Source organism: Rhamphochromis longiceps, linkage group LG22, assembly GCF_057381845.1.
Source record: "Rhamphochromis longiceps isolate RC_006_pf linkage group LG22, R_longiceps_female_GT1.1, whole genome shotgun sequence".
Classification (NCBI taxonomy): Eukaryota; Metazoa; Chordata; class Actinopteri; order Cichliformes; family Cichlidae; genus Rhamphochromis; species Rhamphochromis longiceps.
In genome coordinates, this window is record NC_140577.1 from 2,632,856 (window position 1) to 2,653,519 (window position 20,664).

Sequence of the window (20,664 nt, forward strand, 5' to 3'; positions counted from 1 at the left end):
GAGGACGAGGACGCGCTGGGAAACGTCTGATATGAATTAAAGACGTGCAGGCTTCCGTCTACGAGTCGATCGACAGATTTTATTTGTTCTGGTGAGATTTAAATCAAGTTCTTTGAAATATAAGGAAGTTATTTTAGGGTTTTACTCTTTTGTTCTTATAAATAAAGACATAAAATGACAACATTTCACCATTATGATTATTTAAAGATATGTTTACAAAGTAAATCTCCAAAAAGTTGATTCTGTTCATCTGGACGTAGAAACGTTTCGTCATCATCCAACTGCCTCCTTCAGTCTCAGCTGACTGCAGGTTTTCTTATAAACAGCACATTTGCATAATGACTGAAACCAGCCCAGTGAGGGAACAATGGGCCGGGAGGTCAGTTCCTCAGTTCCTTCTCATGACCATTGATCAACAACCACTGATCAATGGCCATGAGAACCATTCACAGAGAGCTGGGGAATGGCTGCAATCACAGCACAGTTTACAAAGTGAGTTTTGGGTTCAGGTGAGAGTTTACAAGATTTTCTTAGGATTAAACCAGAAATGTTTTAAAGGAATAAAACAAATATACACTCAAAGTGCTTCACACTACATATTTAACCATAGATTCAAGCAAATGCTTCGGTCTGTACACTTTACCTGCATCTCTCCTCTGGGTGAACATGCAAACTCCAGGCGGGGTTTGAACCAGGAACCTGCTCATGAGAAACCTGCAGTCCAGAGCGCGGAAGAATAAGGATAAACCAAGATGGTAATCAGTGATGTGATGAGTCTTTATCCAGCGAGTGTGCAGAGATCCTCAGTCATACTCATGTCTGCTTCAAAACACCAAGCTGAGTGTTCGACCTCAGCAGACCTCATGACCAGTCAGTGATGTCGCTCGGCAGGTTTTGAGACACGCATACAAATGACGCGATTGGACTAGAGCGATGCTGTAACGACCCCACGCACATTAGGTGGTCCTCGATTGTAATGGGGAGCGAAACGCAGTCGAGCTGTGTAAGCAGGTACGAGTGGGAAAAGGGCTAAAAGTGACCTCACAGTGGCTACATCCATCTTTGCTTTACAGTCTGAGCTCATGATTCAAATGAACGTGCTGTTTTCAGGACCTTTAAACACTGAACGTGAGCTCAGTCCTGCTCGCAGCAGCGTGCTCAGCCTGGAGTCCCCAATGAATGAATGAACGAGAGGTCAGTGAAGCATCACCTGCAGAGCCACAAGCAAACACTCGTATTCATTTACTTTTGTTTTAATTGCACATAATGTTGCAAAATACATCCACACATCATCCTTCAACAGTCCAGGTTGTTCGGTACATACTGTACATGCATCAGTGCGCAGCGGCTGTTCCAGACTGTCCACCAGATGGCAGCACAGCACGGCATTCCTTTACCCGACAGCCTTACATGACAAACTTCTTGTTTATAGGCTTCAAAGGATGACTTCACACAATTAAATGAAGGAAAATATCATCTTAAAAAAGCAAAACAAACAAAAAGTTTGATTAAAATCTTTTCCTCGTGTAAAATAAACACAAACATGAGAAAGCAAACGAGTTCTCTGAAGCATCCTCAGTTTTACCAGGTTCACACAGACTCAGACTTAACTAATCTGTCCTAATGAGACGGGCAGACAAAGAGCTCACTTCCCTCGAGGCTTTTACAGTTAATCCAACGACAAACTTGAATGTCTCCTGCAGTCGAGTCCAAACCCTCATTAAAACACCGTGCAAACATTTCTGTCTGAGCTCACAGCTCTTAATTCCTTTAATTCAGAGGATGCGTTGGGATTTGTGCTTAAAGCGTCTCCGTCCCTCTGAAGACAAACATTTCATAATCTGCTAGAAAAACAGCAGGACTCAAAACCACACATCACAGTTTTTATCAGGAAACTTGTGATGGCGGGAGGACGTCTGAAGAATGTAAGGCTGATAAAAACAAGATAATGATGCTGTGATGATCGACCTGGATCAACCTTCATCTCGCAACTGCTGAACCACACCGCAGCCAACGTTCTCTAATTATCCATCAGTTTGCTTTGGATTGCACAAAACATATTGAACAAAAACTGCACATTATTGCACTGATCAGACATCAAAGCCCAGCAGAGAACAGAGGGGTGGAGCCTATCCCAGCTGTCACAGGGTGACAGGTCGAGCACCTCGTAGGGAAAGATGTCTGATGTAGAATGAGCTGATAGAAGACTGCAGGAGGAAGAGAAGTCCTTCTAAACATCTAACAGCCTGAAAATACTCACTGTGTGTTTTAAGCAGCTGGCAAAGACATTTTCACCTATTAGAAACAAAAACAATCTGATTTTTGCCTCTAAAATGTGAGAATCTGAATTATCCAAGTAAGTCTCAGCAGCTCCTGGAATAATAAGATGATTTCTGACAGTTTGTTAAATCTAAAAATGATGAAGCTGCTGATCAATAAGAAAAGAGTCACTGTGGAAGCCCAAATCAAGCAGCAAACAAAACACTGAGACAGGAAGCTGGGGGCGCGGGCGTCTGAGGATGAAGAGGAGGAAACGCCTGACGTGGGTTCAGCGTCGTTATAAGAAGCACCTTAGAGGTCTGTCGACAGCTGGAGTGTTTAATGGTGACAAAGTCTGAGCCACTTCTCTGACTTTGAATCGCACCTTCTCAGGCACCATCTGCAGCTTCAAGTCATCAAACAAAAGCTAACAAAAAGAAGGAAAACCTGGATGCGAGTGAAGCGACCGTGTGAGAGAACGAAGGAAAAGATGGTGGAGAAAGTAAAACAAACAGATACAGAGCGACCTTGGAAAGCTCAGAACGGAGCCCAGAGCTGAAAATAGAAACTTCAGTTTCCCGAGTGTGCGCTGCCACTGAACGCCTCCTACATCTCTAAGCACTCATAAAAACCATCTGACGAGATTACAGAGCTACACAAGTTCATGCAAACACAGAAATCATTCCTCGAGGTAGCAGATGACACGTTTTCAGATTTGCAGGATGGCGGCGACTCGACGGGGAAGTCCGCTCGCTTCCAGAGCAAGTCGTGACAAAACACTTGTTGCTTTGACTCATGAATAAATAGTGTTTTTGGAGATGAAGTCTGTAAATGTATAAAGTGTCTGCTGAAGAGAAAATTTAAAAATTTGTGCTTTTTTCTTTTTTTTGTTCCTCCAATTAATCAGAGATCAAAACGAAACGTGAGCTAGTGTCTGAAACAGTCGCGTCCGTGTTTCTGCTGTCGGGATGGGAAACACTCGTCGCTGCTACAGCGCCGATGTCTGGGAAGAATAAACCACACCGGCGGTGCTGAGACTGCAGAGGGTTTCCCATCCTCCGAGCTGCCCGGGCGGATTTACACGAGCCGTCTGTGGGAGGGAAATCAAAGTTTTGTTCCACCAGAGAAGCATCGATTCTTCCCATCAGCCCCTGGGACCGAGTCGCAGAGAGGAAAGCCGAACATGTGAATTTCTGGGAACTCGACTAACATACTGATACGGGGGGAAAAAAACTACTGGATTAAATGCCAAGCAGCGAAATCAGCACCAAGGTTACGCGTATGTTCGTTTTGCACAGGCCTCTCTCTCCAGGGTCTCCGCCAGCACCGCATCTCCCTTTTTATCAGGTTAAAATTAGGACACATCACAGCGTCAGACTCCAGGATCCCTTTTTTATGCTAAGCAACCTCTGACTGCTGAAACTGTGAAAGGAAATGTGGCGTCAAAACACCGCGTGCAGCAAAACCATTGAAACTGCTCCAGCAGCTTTACTTCGTATCCCTTTGTGAATTTCCACTTGTTCCCAGCTTCCGTGTGGTCTCCTCGCAGATTTGGGCGCTTTAGCTTCACACTGCACGGAGAGCTGAGCTGGTGATGTGACAGCGGGAACAGAGTCCAGGAGTGAATCCATTATTGTGGACGTTTGTGGTGCTGGAATAGTTGGAAAACATGCGGTTGGAGCACAAAGCGACAAACCTTCGATAAGCCATGAAACTGAATGTTTAAAACGTTTTGATTAACGGTGCAAATTCACGCACTGCACCGATCGGCTACCTGCTGCCCACCTGCAGTGACCTAGATCAGCTAAACAAGTTTTTACTACAAACACTGATAAAGTCATGCTGGCAACGAGCAGTGCACTGAGATCTGCAGCCTCACCTGGTCAGGTATGACCAACCGCTAACATCAGCAAGAGATTTTTGGATATTCATAAACTGATATGTGGGATTAAAGCGGAATAGCTGCTAAATTAAACCCAGTTTTCTATTTGTGCTGCTCAACAGAGGCGGAGCAGATTCTCATTTCAGATGATGTGTCACAAAGACGTGCTTTTACAGTCTGAGCCACATCCACACTGGGGCTGCAACAACATCAGATTTTTCACATTATCGTGATTTTAAATCAGCCTGAATTATCAATAAGGATCTTTTTGCTTTCAGTAAATCATATTTAATGCTTTCTCCTTTAGTGATGAGTCCCAATACATCCATACAGATGTGGTTCAGTGACTATTAGAACACTTTCTGCACAGGCAGAAACCCGTCACTGTGACCCATCACCTGGATTATGTCTCCTAGTTACTCCTAGCAGGCTTTCAGGGGGTCACGAGTGGACGTTATTGGCATTTATTGTGTGCTTTTCCTCTTTTTTGGCAAATAAATTACTCTGAAAATGTGGGTGCAGGGACTCTGCAGCCATAAAGATTATAACAACTATGCGGCCGTTTCCTCTCTGCTTTTGCGCCCAGAACACTGGGAATGGGACTGATATGAAGAATCGATGAGAATCGCAGCTTGAACCTCCCGCTGAACCAACAGACGCCGCTTTCTTGGAGCCGACGGTGTAAAAATAACTCTGGTCGCGGTCAGCGGCCAATTACGTTCCCTCAAACTGTACGCCGCCCGAGCAGGATGACAGAGAAACGTCCGACTGTAAATACTTTTTTTTTTTCTTTTCTTAGAGCTGTGACATCAGCAGTGTTATGAAGATGTAGTGGCGTGTTAGGAGGAGCCTGATGGCGCGTCGCCGTCCTCCTTCTCGTCGTCGTCGCCTAGGAAAAACAGCGGGAACATCCCCAAAATACAGCCGATGGACACGCCGATGGCCTTACCCTGCAGCAGGAGGCGAAGGAGAAATCATCAGAATCTGTTATCCTCAAACAGTCGGGTGTGCAGAGGTGAAACTAGCTTCGGAAAGTCTGGGCAGCGATGCTCTTATCTCAGGATACATGGATTATTCATGAGGCGGTAGTTTTAGCTTCCCTTTCATGCTCTTACACACCTCTGACAGGATCTGTTTGATACGAATAATTTTAAACACTCATGTGGCTCCACCACAAACTTCCTGCATTTTCGCCCCTTTGAACATTATCTGTTGTGATAAGTGCAGCTGATTATAATCAACACTTTATTTAATAACCTGGAAAAGTGGAGCGCCCTGCTTGCTCTGAGATAAAGAAGCATGAACTCCTGCTTCCTCTTCCTTCCCATCATCCCTCTTTTGTTGCCACTACGAATAAGAACATGAAGAGGATTTAAAAATAAGACCCAAAGGAAAAACCTCACCATGTGAGAGCTGAGCCTGGTCTGCCACATGTCCACCTGCTTGGGCGTCAGATCTGGAACCTGCATCCCCAGTTTGGAGGCCAGAACCTCCACATAACCTGCAAGACTTCACACAGACAACAAATGTGTGTTAATCGCTGCACAGGCATTTAGTGACATCACTTCACCCAAAAATAAAACACGTGCTCGTGGTTTTCCATCCATGTCCTTCATGTGCGAGTTGCCCAGTTTTGGGGACATCAGCTGTGGAGACGTCTGCGATAATTCCTGCAGAAACTGAAATCTGCGAAACGGGCCGATGCAGATCAAGTTTGCCAGCATTCAGTGCCAACGCTTTGCATGCTTTGGATGCTGGTTTAGCAGCTTTGTCTTCTTCCAGACGTTATTCAAACCAAGTAAAAACTTCCATAACTGCTCAACCAACCAAAGGGAGCGTGCAGCCAGCTCACATCCCAGCTCAGCTGAGGCTTACAGGGGTCAGAGGTCACAGTAATAGGAATAGGAAATCCCAGACAGTTTGTTCTGTTCATGTGGCTTCAGCGTTTTCAGTGGGAGAAATGTTTCATCACTCATCCAGGTGATTCTGCCTCGACATTTGTGCTGAACTACACACTCGGGATAAGGCTAGCCTTCTTCTGCACAACTGTTAGCGCAATTAAAAAGGCCGAACAGCAAAGTTTGAGCCTCTGAAGTGAAGATCCTGTTAACATAAACACTATATATACACACACACACTCAACAGTTTCATTTTCAAACCCGGAAAACAGGAAGAGCTCATAACATGTGTGTATTTTTGGATGTTTTAGTGCCGGAGTAACGATTAAAACTAAACCAGATCAGATCAACAGCTAAAAATCTGTTTTTCATTCAGACTGATTAAAACTGAAACACAGAGAAGCTTCACATCTCCTGTGTGAAGACATCTGCTGACTGCACACCTTCTTCAACACAAAACCGTCCTTTCAAAGATGATGTCAGACTTTAGTTACAGTGTAAACCTTTTACTACAGATAAATAAGAAAATAAAAGGTATTTAACACAGAAAAATCACCAAACTACAAAAACAGAAACACAACAGGACAAACTTCACGTCATTGATTGAAATCTTTGAGCAGTTCTAACTTGCTTTAAACAGACTTCACACAGTTCGCCCAGAATAAACCGAAAAGCCTCAGAGGCCGTTTATAAAGATGCTGCTTACCCGAGCCCCGCCAGATCTGAAACCAGGTTCCCCAGAGCCGCCGCTGCAAACACAAAGAGGCACACACTTTGGTTTCTGCTGCTCTCACAAAGAACAACAGCGAGCACAGTGACAGACACAAATGCATCAGACACACAGAAAAGAAATGCTGAGGATTTGTGAAACTCAATGATTTGATTTATGCAGATCTTAATATCTAATTATGAAAATAACGGCATCATTTGTGATTTCTGTGAACAGTATCGATCTCTTTCAGACGCTCCTAAGTCATCTTCTCATTCCCAGAACTTTAACAGACTTTAAGAAGCTTTATAGTTTCAGAAAAACCAAACTCCTCCTGAGACTCTCACAGAAACACGAGGTTTATTCAGACTGAATCAGAAATCTGATAACCATCAAGTTCCTCTGGGAGGCCAGGCGCCAAAATCTCTGAAGGAAATCTGCTCACTGCTGTGCTGACGTCCATCAAACACAACTTAAGCCTGACACATTACACACACACACACACATGCACGTACACGCACACACACACACATGCACGTACACGCACACACACACACACATGCACGTACATGCACACACACACACACACACACACACACACACACACACACACACTCGCACACATACATGCACGCACATGCACACACACACATACATGCACGCACGCACACACACACACGTATGCACACTCGCACACATAAATGCACTCACATGCACACACACACATACATGCACGTGCACACGCACGCGTGCGTGCACACATACATGCATGCACTCGCACATGCACACACACACACACACACACACACACGCACGCACACTCGCACACATACATGCATGCACTCGCACATGCACACTTACATGCACGCACATGCACACATGCACACACGCACATGCACACATGCACACATGCACACACGCACATGCACATGCACACACACACACACACGCACGCACGCACACGCGCACACACACACGCACGCACACTCGCACATGCACACACGCACATGCACACATGCACACACGCACATGCACACATGCACACACGCACTCGCACATGCACACTTACATGCACGCACATGCACACGCACATGCACGCACATGCACACACGCACATGCACACACGCACTCAAATCAAATCACTTTTATAGTCACATCACATGTGCAGGTACATTGGTACAGCACATGTGAGTGAAATTCTTGTGTGCGAGCTTCACAAGCAACAGAGTTGTGCAAAATACAAGAATGTAAACAGGCAAAATATACGAATGGCTACATCTGAAACTAATAAATATATGTACAATATATAATAGTATATGCAAAAAAAATAAAATAAATAAAATAATTTCTGGATGTGTATACTAAATGTTTTTCTATGTGTGTGTGTGCATACACATATTTTACAAATTAAATAGAGTCAACAATAAATAAAATATATAAAATATACAGAGTTGAATATGTGCAAAACAAGTGGCATTTATATACAGTGTGTAGTGCATAATGTTAAAGTTCCAGTAGTGAAGCTGAGGTATCTATGACGTGTTCAGCAGTCTGATGGCCTGATGGAAAAAGCTGTCTCTCAGTCTGCTGGTACGGGACCGGATGCTGCAGAACCTCCTTCCTGATGGAAGCAGTCTGAACAGTTTATGGCTGGGGTGACTGGAGTCCTTGATGATCCTCCCCGCTTTCCTCAGGCACCGCTTCCTGTAGATGTCTTGGAGGGAGGGAAGCTCACCTCCAATTATCCGTTCAGAGCACCGCACTACTCTCTGGAGAGCTTTGCAGTTGTAGGCGGTGCTGTTGCCGTACCAGGTGGTGATGCATCCAGTGAGGATGCTCTCAATGGCACAGTGATAGAAGGTCCTGAGGATGCGGGGGCTCATGCCGAATCTTTTCAGTCTCCTGAGAAAGAAGAGGCGCTGCTGCGCCTTCTTCACTGTTTTGTTTATGTGTACTGACCACGTAAGATCCTCAGCCAGATGTACTCCAAGGAACCGGAAGCTGCTCACTCTCTCCACAGCAGCGCCGTTGATGGTGATGGGGGTGTGTACTTCTCTGCACCTCCGGAAGTCCACTATCAACTCCTTTGTCTTTGCGACGTTGAGGGTGAGATGGTTGTCTTGACACCAGTGGGTCAGGGCGCTGACCTCCTCCCTGTAAGCCATCTCATCACCGTTGGTGATAAGACCCACCACTGTAGTGTCGTCCGCAAACTTCACAATGATGTTGGAGTTGATAGTGGCTGTGCAGTGCACTCACACACACACACACAAGCACTCATTCACACATACATGCACGCACATGCACACACACACACACACACACACACACACACACACACACACACACACACACACGGACGCACACACACATACATGCACGCACATGCACACACACACACACTCGCACACATACAGTGGGGCAAAAAAGTATTTAGTCAGCCACCGATTGTGCAAGTTCCCCCACCTAAAATGATGACAGAGGTCAGTAATTTGCACCAGAGGTACACTTCAACTGTGAGAGACAGAATGTGGAAAAAAAATCCATGAATCCACATGGTAGGATTTGTAAAGAATTTATTCGTAAATCAGGGTGGAAAATAAGTATTTGGTCAATAACAAAAATACAACTCAATACTTTGTAACATAACCTTTGTTGGCAATAACAGAGGTCAAACGTTTACTATAGGTCTTTACCAGGTTTGCACACACAGTAGCTGGTATTTTGGCCCATTCCTCCATGCAGATCTTCTCGAGAGCAGTGATGTTTTGGGGCTGTCGCCGAGCAACACGGACTTTCAACTCCCGCCACAGATTTTCTATGGGGTTGAGGTCTGGAGACTGGCTAGGCCACTCCAGGACTTTCAAATGCTTCTTACGGAGCCACTCCTTTGTTGCCCGGGCGGTGTGTTTTGGATCATTGTCATGTTGGAAGACCCAGCCTCGTTTCATCTTCAAAGTTCTCACTGATGGAAGGAGGTTTTGGCTCAAAATCTCACGATACATGGCCCCATTCATTCTGTCCTTAACACGGATCAGTCGTCCTGTCCCCTTGGCAGAAAAACAGCCCCATAGCATGATGTTTCCACCCCCATGCTTCACAGTAGGTATGGTGTTCTTGGGATGCAACTCAGTATTCTTCTTCCTCCAAACACGACGAGTTGAGTTTATACCAAAAAGTTCTACTTTGGTTTCATCTGACCACATGACATTCTCCCAATCCTCTGCTGTATCATCCATGTGCTCTCTGGCAAACTTCAGACGGGCCTGGACATGCACTGGCTTCAGCAGCGGAACACGTCTGGCACTGCGGGATTTGATTCCCTGCCGTTGTAGTGTGTTACTGATGGTGACCTTTGTTACTTTGGTCCCAGCTCTCTGCAGGTCATTCACCAGGTCCCCCCGTGTGGTTCTGGGATCTTTGCTCACCGTTCTCATGATCATTTTGACCCCACGGGATGAGATCTTGCGTGGAGCCCCAGATCGAGGGAGATTATCAGTGGTCTTGTATGTCTTCCATTTTCTGATGATTGCTCCCACAGTTGATTTTTTCACACCAAGCTGCTTGCCTATTGTAGATTCACTCTTCCCAGTCTGGTGCAGGTCTACAATACTTTTCCTGGTGTCCTTCGAAAGCTCTTTGGTCTTGGCCATGGCGGAGTTTGGAGTCTGACTGTTTGAGGCTGTGGACAGGTGTCTTTTATACAGATGATGAGTTCAAACAGGTGCCATTCATACAGGTAACGAGTGGGGGACAGAAAAGCTTCTTACAGAAGACGTTACAGGTCTGTGAGAGCCAGAGATTTTCCTCGTTTGAGGTGACCAAATACTTATTTTCCACCCTAATTTACGAATAAATTCTTTACAAATCCTACCATGTGGATTCATGGAATTTTTTTTTCACATTCTGTCTCTCACAGTTGAAGTGTACCTCTGGTGCAAATTACTGACCTCTGTCATCATTTTAAGTGGGGGAACTTGCACAATCGGTGGCTGACTAAATACTTTTTTGCCCCACTGTACATGCACGCACGCACACACACACACACACACACAAACTTCCCAATTCAGTGAAAGCTTCATCTGATCTTTTCTGGACCCAAAAGTGCATCGACAGGGAAGTGAGTCGAGGTCGCACTCGTCTTAGTCGCATCAGGAAGTGTGACAAGAAGTCAGGCTGAGACTCTGCTTCTGCTTTTCACGGCGTTAAAACACTTTGAAATTCTTTATTCAGCTCAAAAACCAGAGAAATAAGCAAAGGGTAATTTCTTATATCAAAGACGATCAGAAATGCAGGAAATGGAAAACGATGAATGGAATAAGGAGTCATGAATCATGTACATCTGAAACCATCACTCATGTGTTCCAGTGCAGTGGCGTTCTCACTGATGATGTCAGTGCTGCTGATAAAACACTGGGTCTGATTTAGCAGCAGTGCATTAACTGGACGTCTGCTGAGACTGTTTCTCCTTTTCCTATTGGCTGCTCTCTCTCCTAATGCCTAAACGCTCCTGTGAGGTCTTCCTCTCCTCCTGCCTGGCAGCTCCAGCATCAGCATCCCTCACCACTACAGATCAGTGTTACCTGCACACAGTCCACAGAGACTCCTGCCTGACCTCATCCATCACTACGTTAAACCTCACCACCGTCTCTTTGTCCTCATACCTGTCCTGCACCACCCTCACATACGTCTCCGCCACTCTGACCTCCTCACGCAGTACCATCGTCACAGTGAAGCTCCTTCTCTGTACTCCTCCAGCCTCACCCTCAAACTTCACATCTCAGCATGAAGCCACACCGCTGCTCGCTGACAGCCGCCTCTCTTCAACAGCTTTTTCCCATATCTTCATCGCACGGCTCATCAACTTCATTACTTTGATCCACATGTTTGATCTGACCAACATTTCACACCGGATGCCCGGTGCTTGGAAGCAGCGCGGTGAGTACGCAGGAGATTGTTTATCTTCTGTAAACAGCCTGATGTTTCCCACACTCAGCAGTTTTGGAACAAAGTGCATTTTTGCACAATAATGAAACTCTCGATTAATGCTCGGACTTTTATCCGGACTTTTTTTGATTAAACTTTTATCATGATAAAATGTCCTAATTTCCCCATTAATCATTTAATTTAAAGTAAGCTCCCATACTTATTTAATTGTAAAGATGAATCTGAGCCACATTTGAATACAGCTAAAGCATCCAAATAACAGATTAAAAAGTACCGTGATCACCATCTGTGACATCGTCCTCCTTTTTCTGTATTTAATGCATGTTACATAAATCCTAACGCACTGCTTGCTTCTCCAAACATCCTAATTACACCCACGGCGTGTGGGGGAGATGGAGTGTGAAGAAGATCTTCCCGGATGTGTCCTTTTAACTCTTTTACAGACGCTTCCACCTGAGAAAGACTCCGGGGAAAAGTCTCGATGCAGGGATTTTACATCCCATCTGGTCCGGGAGTGCTACAGCATCCCCCAAGAGGAGCTGCAGGAAATATTCAGGCAACATAATCCCACACCTATATGATTCTGATGTTTTAGTGTAAATCATTTTATTGTTTTATTGTTTCATGTAAAGCACTTTGGCATGCCCCTGGCTTTTAATGTGCTCTATAAATAAAGATTGTTGTTGTTGTTGTTGTATCTGTTTCTCCTGCAGGAAACTGACAGCTGATTAAAGTTCAAATCTAACAGCACAAACATTTACCTGATGCTGAGGACGCACGCTTCCCTCGACAACAAGCTCCTTTTTAAGGAAGCCTTTAGAAACCCACCCACACATCACGCCCTGAACAGATAAGTGCATATACCTACAAGTGTGCAGTGCCAAGTGGCCCACATACACCTCTGCAGACTCACTAATGATGAAAAAGCAGAGCGAGTGTCCAAACAACACATCAAAGCAGAAACAGGGGAATCAGCAGGAGCGAGAAGGAGTGAAAGTTTTCGAGGATCAAAGAGCACCTTTGGAAAAGACTCCCGTCAGCTTCTTTGTCTTCTGCTTTCATGGTTTCACTGTCAGCAAAATCGGCTTTGCAACAACTCCAGCTCACTGACAGTACACCACAGCTCTGAATAATTAACGCTGTGGACTGCAGCGTGGAGGAAAATGCATTTGTTCATTGAAACTATAAAGCGTGTTTGTTTTGCCTTCAGGGAATCTGGAGGATTAAAAAGAGACGAAGCTTGAAGCTGAACGTGCACGAACGTTCCTGCAGGAGCTGAAAGTCCAGATGGACACCTTCCCCTCAAAGAGAAGCTCCTTGATGGCCAAGAGGAGGTGAGACGGTGAAACTAGCTGGCCTTGTTTCACCCAGAGCTGGGAGAAGACACGGGAGTCAAAGGTGCCAGCCCCCAAAATCTAACATAAACCCTGCAGGGTGGACAGCGATGACGCGGACGCGTCAGAGCCTGGATGGATGGAGACGTCACAGCAGAGCTATTGATCTACAGCCCGTCTTCAGCCTCCGATTTGCACTTTGCAGAGGAAAATGGAGCCAGGTATCCATGGAAACTGAATAATCGCGCGGGGAAGAGGGGGGAGAAGGCGAGCTCGGGTGCCTTTATGGTTTCGCAGAGCAATAAAAACCCAAACTGAGAACCGCAACAGGAGACGGGGTGACGGCGGGATCTGTCGCAATAAGCGGCAACAATTCTGTAGAATCGAGTGTAAGCGCTGGTGGCGGCGCGGGAGCTGCGCAAGCAATAAAAACGTCTTCCAGGTGAAGCCTGATGGAGAAGCCAACACTGCAGGTGCTGTGAAAGCAATCACACCTGGGAGGATTTTATGTGGGACTCTAACCTGGTGACAGGATGATTTTCTGGAAGGATTGTGCTTCCTTTATCTCCTCGTTTAGAACTACATCAACTTATGACTTTCCTGCTGGGCTGCTCTGTTGTTATTGCTTTAATGCCAGTGGCACAGGGGGGTGGACTGCTGCCCATTTCAGACTAAATACAAGTTGTTTTCCTTCACTGAAGCCCTGAACTTTGCTAGATATCACCGGGAAGAAGCTGCGCATCCTGTAACTTTCACTTAGGTGTTCACTTAGGAAATGGAAGGAGTTCTGTAAACTCTGCACCAGGCCTCTCAAACTCCAGTCCTCCAGGGCCGGTGTCCTGAAACTTTCAAGTGTCCGTGCTGCAATTAGTAGGTCACTAGCAAGACTTGACTGCATGCTGAGGTGGCAATGCAGCCATTTGACTCATGTCAGCAGGCAGGCACATGGAAAAGTTTCAGGACACCAGCCTTAAATTCGTGGTGATATTTTGACTTAAGATCCACTCTGTAGTCCACATGTTGTCCTGACATTCAATCTCAAATCTCACTTTATCTGGTAAACAAAAAAACGTTTCTCAGCATCTTTGGCTTTGGTTGTTTTTTATTACGAATGCTAAAAGTTCATTTCCCATAACCTGAGATAAGCACCAGCATCATGTGCTGAGAGACGTTCCCAGCAGAAACAGTTTCTCAGTCTTATCTGTCGTCTGCTTCAGCGGCGTTTTTACAGCCACGCTGGGAGCAGCTAACGAGCTTCTTCCTCTCCTCCTTTTTCCTCTTTTTATGGCGCTGCGAACATTAAGATTACGATCTACTGTTTCAGACTACTATAAAGATAATTACTGGAGTTAGATATTTGTAGTTTTAAAGTATCAACCTGTACTGCGAGACCCTACGGCCAGGCTGAGGTGCACACTGAACGACCCTGAACGATATAAAATGAGTTGCTGAGATCGACAGATTTTTACTGCATGAGGCTGAAAACAGAGAAAACTCAACTCTGATCGGGAAGGTTTTGATGTGGCCACACCCTCCTCTCCTCCTCATCCATCAAAGCTTCGCAGCTTCTACCGGTTATTCGAGTGGGAACGCTCCTCAGTGGAGTTTCATAAATCAGGGATTTGAGGATTCATATGTACATATATTAACACATATTTGCTGTAAAGCGGAGAAATGAATCATGTCACGCAGGAGAAATGGGAGCAGAAAGTTGCTTTGCTTGGTTATCCAATCAAAACTTTCTACATTAATCAATTAAAATATTCATTAGAAATGAGCTCAAGAAGGCCAACAAGATAATGAAGTCATTTTAAGTTTACACGACTCGCCGCTCGGCTCTTACCAGCCATGGTGGAGATCCCCAGAGTGACTCCGATGGAAAGTTCGATTTGAGTTCCCTGGAGAATGAAAGAGAAAGAGGTGAAACGCTCATCCCGACTCAGAGTTAGCACATCAGGAAGAGCAGGCAGAAGGAAATTACAGCCTTAATGCAGAGATAAGACTCTTTTTTCTTTACAGGCGACTAATTCCTGCAAAATGAGATTCAAATACTTACTGCTGCAATCATGATGGCATTATCCAGAAAGCCAAATCCAACAAAGGGGATGGCGTTGTGGAGTAAAACTGCAAATTAACAGAAGGAAAATGAGAAACGTGGAAAGCACAGAACAGATTTATTTGAATGTAACTTGGAGTAATTTGCACAGTGAACAGCTTCCCTGTATCTGTGATAACGGCTTGTTTACAGACCCGTTCTGCTCATTTCCACCTGCATATTTATATTAACTGGCTCTGTAAGATTATCTTTGCATCACTCAGATAAAAAAGTCCTTATGCATCTTAAACCTGGCCTCGGTGACGCCCTTCAGTTCAAGGCTTTGCGAATATCTGCTTTTTAAGGCTGCTTCTTTTAAAGAAGACTAACTGATCATCTTTGATAAGAGCAGCATCCACTGTAACAGCAGAATAGTTAATAAAGCTAATTATTGATTTTACCTTCATATTTCTATTTGAGACAAAGACAGTCCAGGACAAAGTGTCTTAAACCTGCACTCCTTCTAATCACCAGCAGGAGGCGACTCCTCTGGCTCGCTTGATTCGTGACCTCGGTAAACATGATCATGGGCTCAAAATTATCTTCATTTTGTGAATTTCAGTCCCAGTTTGAGTTGGACAGACGATAAAGAAGGTCTGCTTATCAGCTAAAGACATGTCGTTAGCCGTGTCCTTCGGCTCAGTCGGGAAAGCAGCCACTCTTCACTCCTCCCCTCACAGGACAGGCAGACTTAATCGGTTACGTCCATCTTTTTTATACAGTATCATTAAAATCTGTCTGATTGGTGATTCTGTGCATGCATTTTTAATGTCCCGGTGACCAATGACAGTCACTTGTGAGGACACACAAGCCGGTCCTCACAAATTTGAAGCATTTTTGAGACTCAAAATGTGGTTTTAGTGTCAGGGTCACAGTTCGGTTATGGTTAGGGTAAGCAGCATATAAATACACACGTGTGTGTGCGCGCACACGTATGTGTGTTTGTTTTAATCTCTCACCGTATCTGATCTGGGCTGCCGTCGGCGGCGAGGGCTCCACTTCATCTGAGAACAAAAAAAAAGCAAAGAGAAAATCAGAGTTTCACTCATTAACTGCTGAGGTTTGACTTCAAGTGTCTGCAGCAGCATGGAGACGCAGCCAGAGACACGGATTCACTTCTTTAGAACTTCAACTTTAATCATGGAGCTCATCAGTGTGAGGTGCAATGATTAAACGCTCACACCACCACCCCACGTTTCATTTATGCAAATATAAACCAAAAGGAATTTAAATCGAGTTAAAACACCAAGACGAGGCCACTTTTGTGTTTATGGCTCATGCTGTGTATGCTGCGCAGTGGATTCCCACTCTGAGTTGGGTGGGTCTGTCACCAGCCACAGCAGCTGGTCATTTACTTGCATTGCAGGACTAACACAGGGACAGGTGTCCACTCACAGCACGTTCACAATGACTAAGCTAACGCTGATGCCTGTGGACGGTGAGAGGAAAGCTGGAGTCCTCGGAGAAAACCAACGGAGGCACAGGGAGAACTCCACACAACAGAAGCTTCTTACTGTGAGGCAACAACACTAACCGCTGCACCACCGAGCCATCGGGAAGGAACTCCTGTTTCCAAATAACGTTCTTTTCCCCCCAAACTTGATATTGTTTCTGCTGCTCTCTAACAGCCACAAACTCAGGTATCAAAGGGCTTCAAATATGAAAATAATGCATAAAAACCACAGTTAACTACCAGCAGATTCACTGAAACTCTGCGAGAGCGGCTTTCTGACGTCCATCCACAGACTGGCTAATCTCACGTGTTGGTTTGGTCCTCTCACCTTAATTGGTGCGAGGAGCAGCAGACTGGCTGGTGTGTGGAGCGCCCTCGAGAGACGCTGAGATAACTCGACAGAAGTGTGCCACTGGAGCAGACCGCACTCTCGGCCAGAGTCCAATTACGGGAGCGGGTCGATTACTGCGACGCATCGATTTCCCGACCTCTGCCTGTGCGTCTGTATGCTCCTCACACACTAGCTTCACCAAGTTTTCCTCCTGTTCTTAGAGCAGACAGTTTTCTCTGTGCACCCTCGGCTCTGAGGGACTGTGAGGCAAGAAGCCTCAGGTTAGACTCGTTTCCCCAAAAATAATTGTTTAATAAGTTTATATCCTTAAATGTGTGCAGCCTCACACAAACAATGATTCGCAGCCTCCTCAGACTGAGGCAGCATTAATGTATCGCTGGTATCACAGATACAGGTTTTCTCTGCCGCTGTCTTAAGACAAGCAGATGAAGAGAAGTAAGAGTAATAAGAACAATATTTTATTTCTGTCAGCCCGAAACAATCAGCTGAGGGAAAGAAAATGAAGATTATTTCCTTCATTTTCTGTTTCTCGTTTTAAAGCCACACACAGAACATGATCAGAAAGCACAAACAATAAAAGATCATGGACACGAACATGAGCTGTGGATAACCTTCTTTAGTTTGATTTAGTAAACTGGATGGAAACTTAAATGTTGCTCCATGTTCAGTTTTAACTGGGAGGGCAGTGAAATGTTCAAGACCGATGATCAATATTTGATTTGGATATGCAGGAAACCAGTGCCAGCAACTGGGCTGATGGGATCCACATCCCTGATCTTAGAAACATCCTGTAGCTGCTTGGTTTAGCTGAAGAGGAGAAAATAGAATAAAAGAAAGCCTGTGCCCTCCTCATTCAACCTAACATCCAATTACCACAAACCTCCAGCCTTTGTATTTGACTCTGAACAACTTCTCATGAGGAAAAAGAAAAAACATTCATACTGTAAGAAAAAGAAATCCTTCAGCTGAGGAAACCAGCGTCTACAAATTAAAGCTTCTCCGAAGGATCCGACGCTTCCTTCTGCTTCCTCACTGAAAGCTCAATAAGCCAAAGTTGCCAAGCAACAAAATCCCGTTCCAGTCAGCGAGGCCAGGCCTTAGCAACAACATTCATCCAGGAAGTAACTCGGCTGAAGGGTGTGAAGGAATGTAACAGGTACAAAATGTCACTCTTCACTCATCTTTAACACAACAGGATGCCTCTGAAGTGTAAGGAGAGCCTCTCACACATCAGCACTGACAGCTTCCACTACAACAGCAGCAGTCGATCCCTCGCAGGCATGGAAAGCACTGCTGGCTTTATTTTGGAGGCGTAATATTAAAAAGGAACGACAGGTGAGAGGCTGAGACGTGAATGTGTGATCCTGCCAGTCAAGCAAACTGACTGATGCTCATTAAAATTCAAGCAAATGACCAGAAAACCAACTGAACTCTGAGATATTTGAGGATTCTGCAGTGTTTCCCACCAACTGAACGGCTTTTTGTGCTGTCAGCATATGTGAGTTTGCTGGGACGTACTTGTGTCCAAGTGGCATGAATATCATCAGATGGTGAGCTCGAGGCGCTGCGTAGATGCCAGAGTACCTGCCAAGTTTCGTCTGACCATATGGACTCATCAGCAGGGCATTATGATTAAGGGTGTGCATGACCGGACAACTACATGTTTTAATGTTGCAGCCTTTGCTAGAAACACTAAAACATCGTAAAAAGATGCAACAATGCTACGACCACCAGCACCGGTCTGCAGTACTTTGATATAAAGACTGATGTCAGCTCGGTCAGAATAAACTGGAATATCGCCAAATCGGTCGAGGTGACGTGTGACCACCTTCTGCACAGAGGAGTGGACGCGAGCATGGAAGAAGTACTGCCGCTCAGGTCAGTGCTCAGTTTTAGTCAAATAGACTTTTTTGTGTGTTAGACGTTGAAACAAAAACAAATGAGTTACAATACACCAGCTACACACTGGCCTTTTAGGCAGACTTCAAAGAAAACAAGAATGAATGTTTGATCATGAGGTCTGCAACCGTATAGTTCTGTTATACTCTGTTGTGGTGTGCAGAAAAGAAATTAATTATTCCACTTACAGGTTTTTCCTCTGGAAATATTTACATTTGTACTTTGTGACAAATAACTGAGGTTGAGTAGTTCTGGGAACAAGTCTGCAAAAATCCCAAACTTCACCCGATTAAATTCAGTCAACCTCACGATCGAGAGCATGTTCTCTGCGCGTGCAGACAGACTGGGATCGCTGGAATCACTCATTCGGGGTCCCATTCTGACCAGTTACACTGTGCACTTCAGACCTCAAACTGGTGCAGACAGCAAACATCGACTTCTGGTTTAATTGGACCCAAGTTTCCTGTGGAGGAACATCTCTGGAGAGGCCCGTCTGGCTGCAGCGGAGACGTTTTCAGTTCACAGCTTTCAGGCCTGAAGGCAGCACGTCAGGCGAAGAGTGCGAGCGCGTATTTATGTATTTGTGGGGACCACAAATTGGAAGTTTACTATACTTATGGGGACCAAAATCCTGGTTCCCACGAGTCTGAAGGCATTTTTGAGAGCTATGGTTATGTTAGGTATTCATTTTTCATGGTTAGGGTTAGGGGCTGTCCCCACAAGATATGAATACCTGACGTGTCTGTGTGCGTGGGATATCCACTGAATGTCAATGAGAGGATCTGGTGGAGCTGCAGGTTCAATCCGATGTGATTTATTCAGATGATGTTCTGATTATACTCGCACGCAGGGCCGCCTCGCTCTTCACACAATCACTGGAGTTTTCATTATGCAAACATCTCAGGAGCTTGTGTCTCACAATTTATTGTGTTCATCGAGAGTGTCACACTTCATTAGTAATTCATAGAGTGAGTATTTACACTTTTACTTTTAAAGAAGTCCATGCAAAGAGAAAAGAGAAAGAAATGATAATAAACTCTGTGTACTTCAGCAGCATTATGAATTGCAGATGTTGTGCTCTGGCAGCAATAATTTCCCCTGACAGATGATACACTTTAAAAAAAAAGATCAAACCTGACCTTAAGCCTAATTATTATAAAGCACTAATTGATCTGTAAAGTTAACCAAAACTAAATAAAAGCTTTGAGCAGGTCCAGCCAGTGAGACCTTTAATCTTAGAGCTGATCAATGAACCTATAACACATTAATCTGAGGAGCACGGCGGTACAGTCTGCTGTGAAAGGCTGGGCCTTCATTAAACACACTTTGATCTCAGCAGCTTTCAACACTTCTTTAATCAGAGAGGCCAGCGTTCAGTTTTAGTGTGGCGATACCTCCAGTTTCATCAAACTGGGAGGGTGAAGGCCACACATGTGTGTACTGTGTTTAATCTCTGTCAACAGATGTGCGACATAAATATGTAGGATCACAACATCTTTGGTTCCCGTTTGCAGTTCAGGTAATACTGCTGAGTTTGTGCAGGCTTGGACTGGATGCAGAGAAACAGACCACGAGAAGGACAGAATAAATACTGCATTTATTAAAACGCAATCTGAAAACCATCAGTAATGTGTTTACATTCATAAACAATGGAGGGCACACAGAACACCATCTGCTGTGTGGAGATGCCCTGGCTACACTGAAAGCTGGCAGCTGAGCTGCCCACAGAGGCTAACCACAGCAACACACTGGGAACACGTCTGTGACGACTCGACTAAAAATCAGCAGAAGTGTTTGAGAATGCTGCTGACTTCCTGCCCTCTTCCTCAGCTGAGT

At 45.0% G+C, this 20,664-nt stretch overlaps 1 protein-coding gene across 1 annotated transcript in view; it reads right to left on the reverse strand.

Annotated features, from left to right (window-relative positions):
• Nucleotides 1–1,237: 1,237 nt before the first annotated feature.
• Nucleotides 1,238–20,664, reverse strand: part of tmem65 (transmembrane protein 65) — a 41,379-nt gene continuing 21,952 nt past the window's right edge. The window contains exons 2-7 of the mRNA XM_085396318.1: nt 16,084–16,128; nt 15,086–15,153; nt 14,873–14,927; nt 6,746–6,788; nt 5,545–5,650; nt 1,238–5,091 (exon numbers count right to left, since the gene is read on the reverse strand). Of these exons, the coding sequence (XP_085252444.1) occupies nt 4,981–5,091; nt 5,545–5,650; nt 6,746–6,788; nt 14,873–14,927; nt 15,086–15,153; nt 16,084–16,128 (428 nt within the window). The 3' untranslated portion in view covers nt 1,238–4,980. The remainder of the gene's footprint in view (nt 5,092–5,544; nt 5,651–6,745; nt 6,789–14,872; nt 14,928–15,085; nt 15,154–16,083; nt 16,129–20,664) is intronic.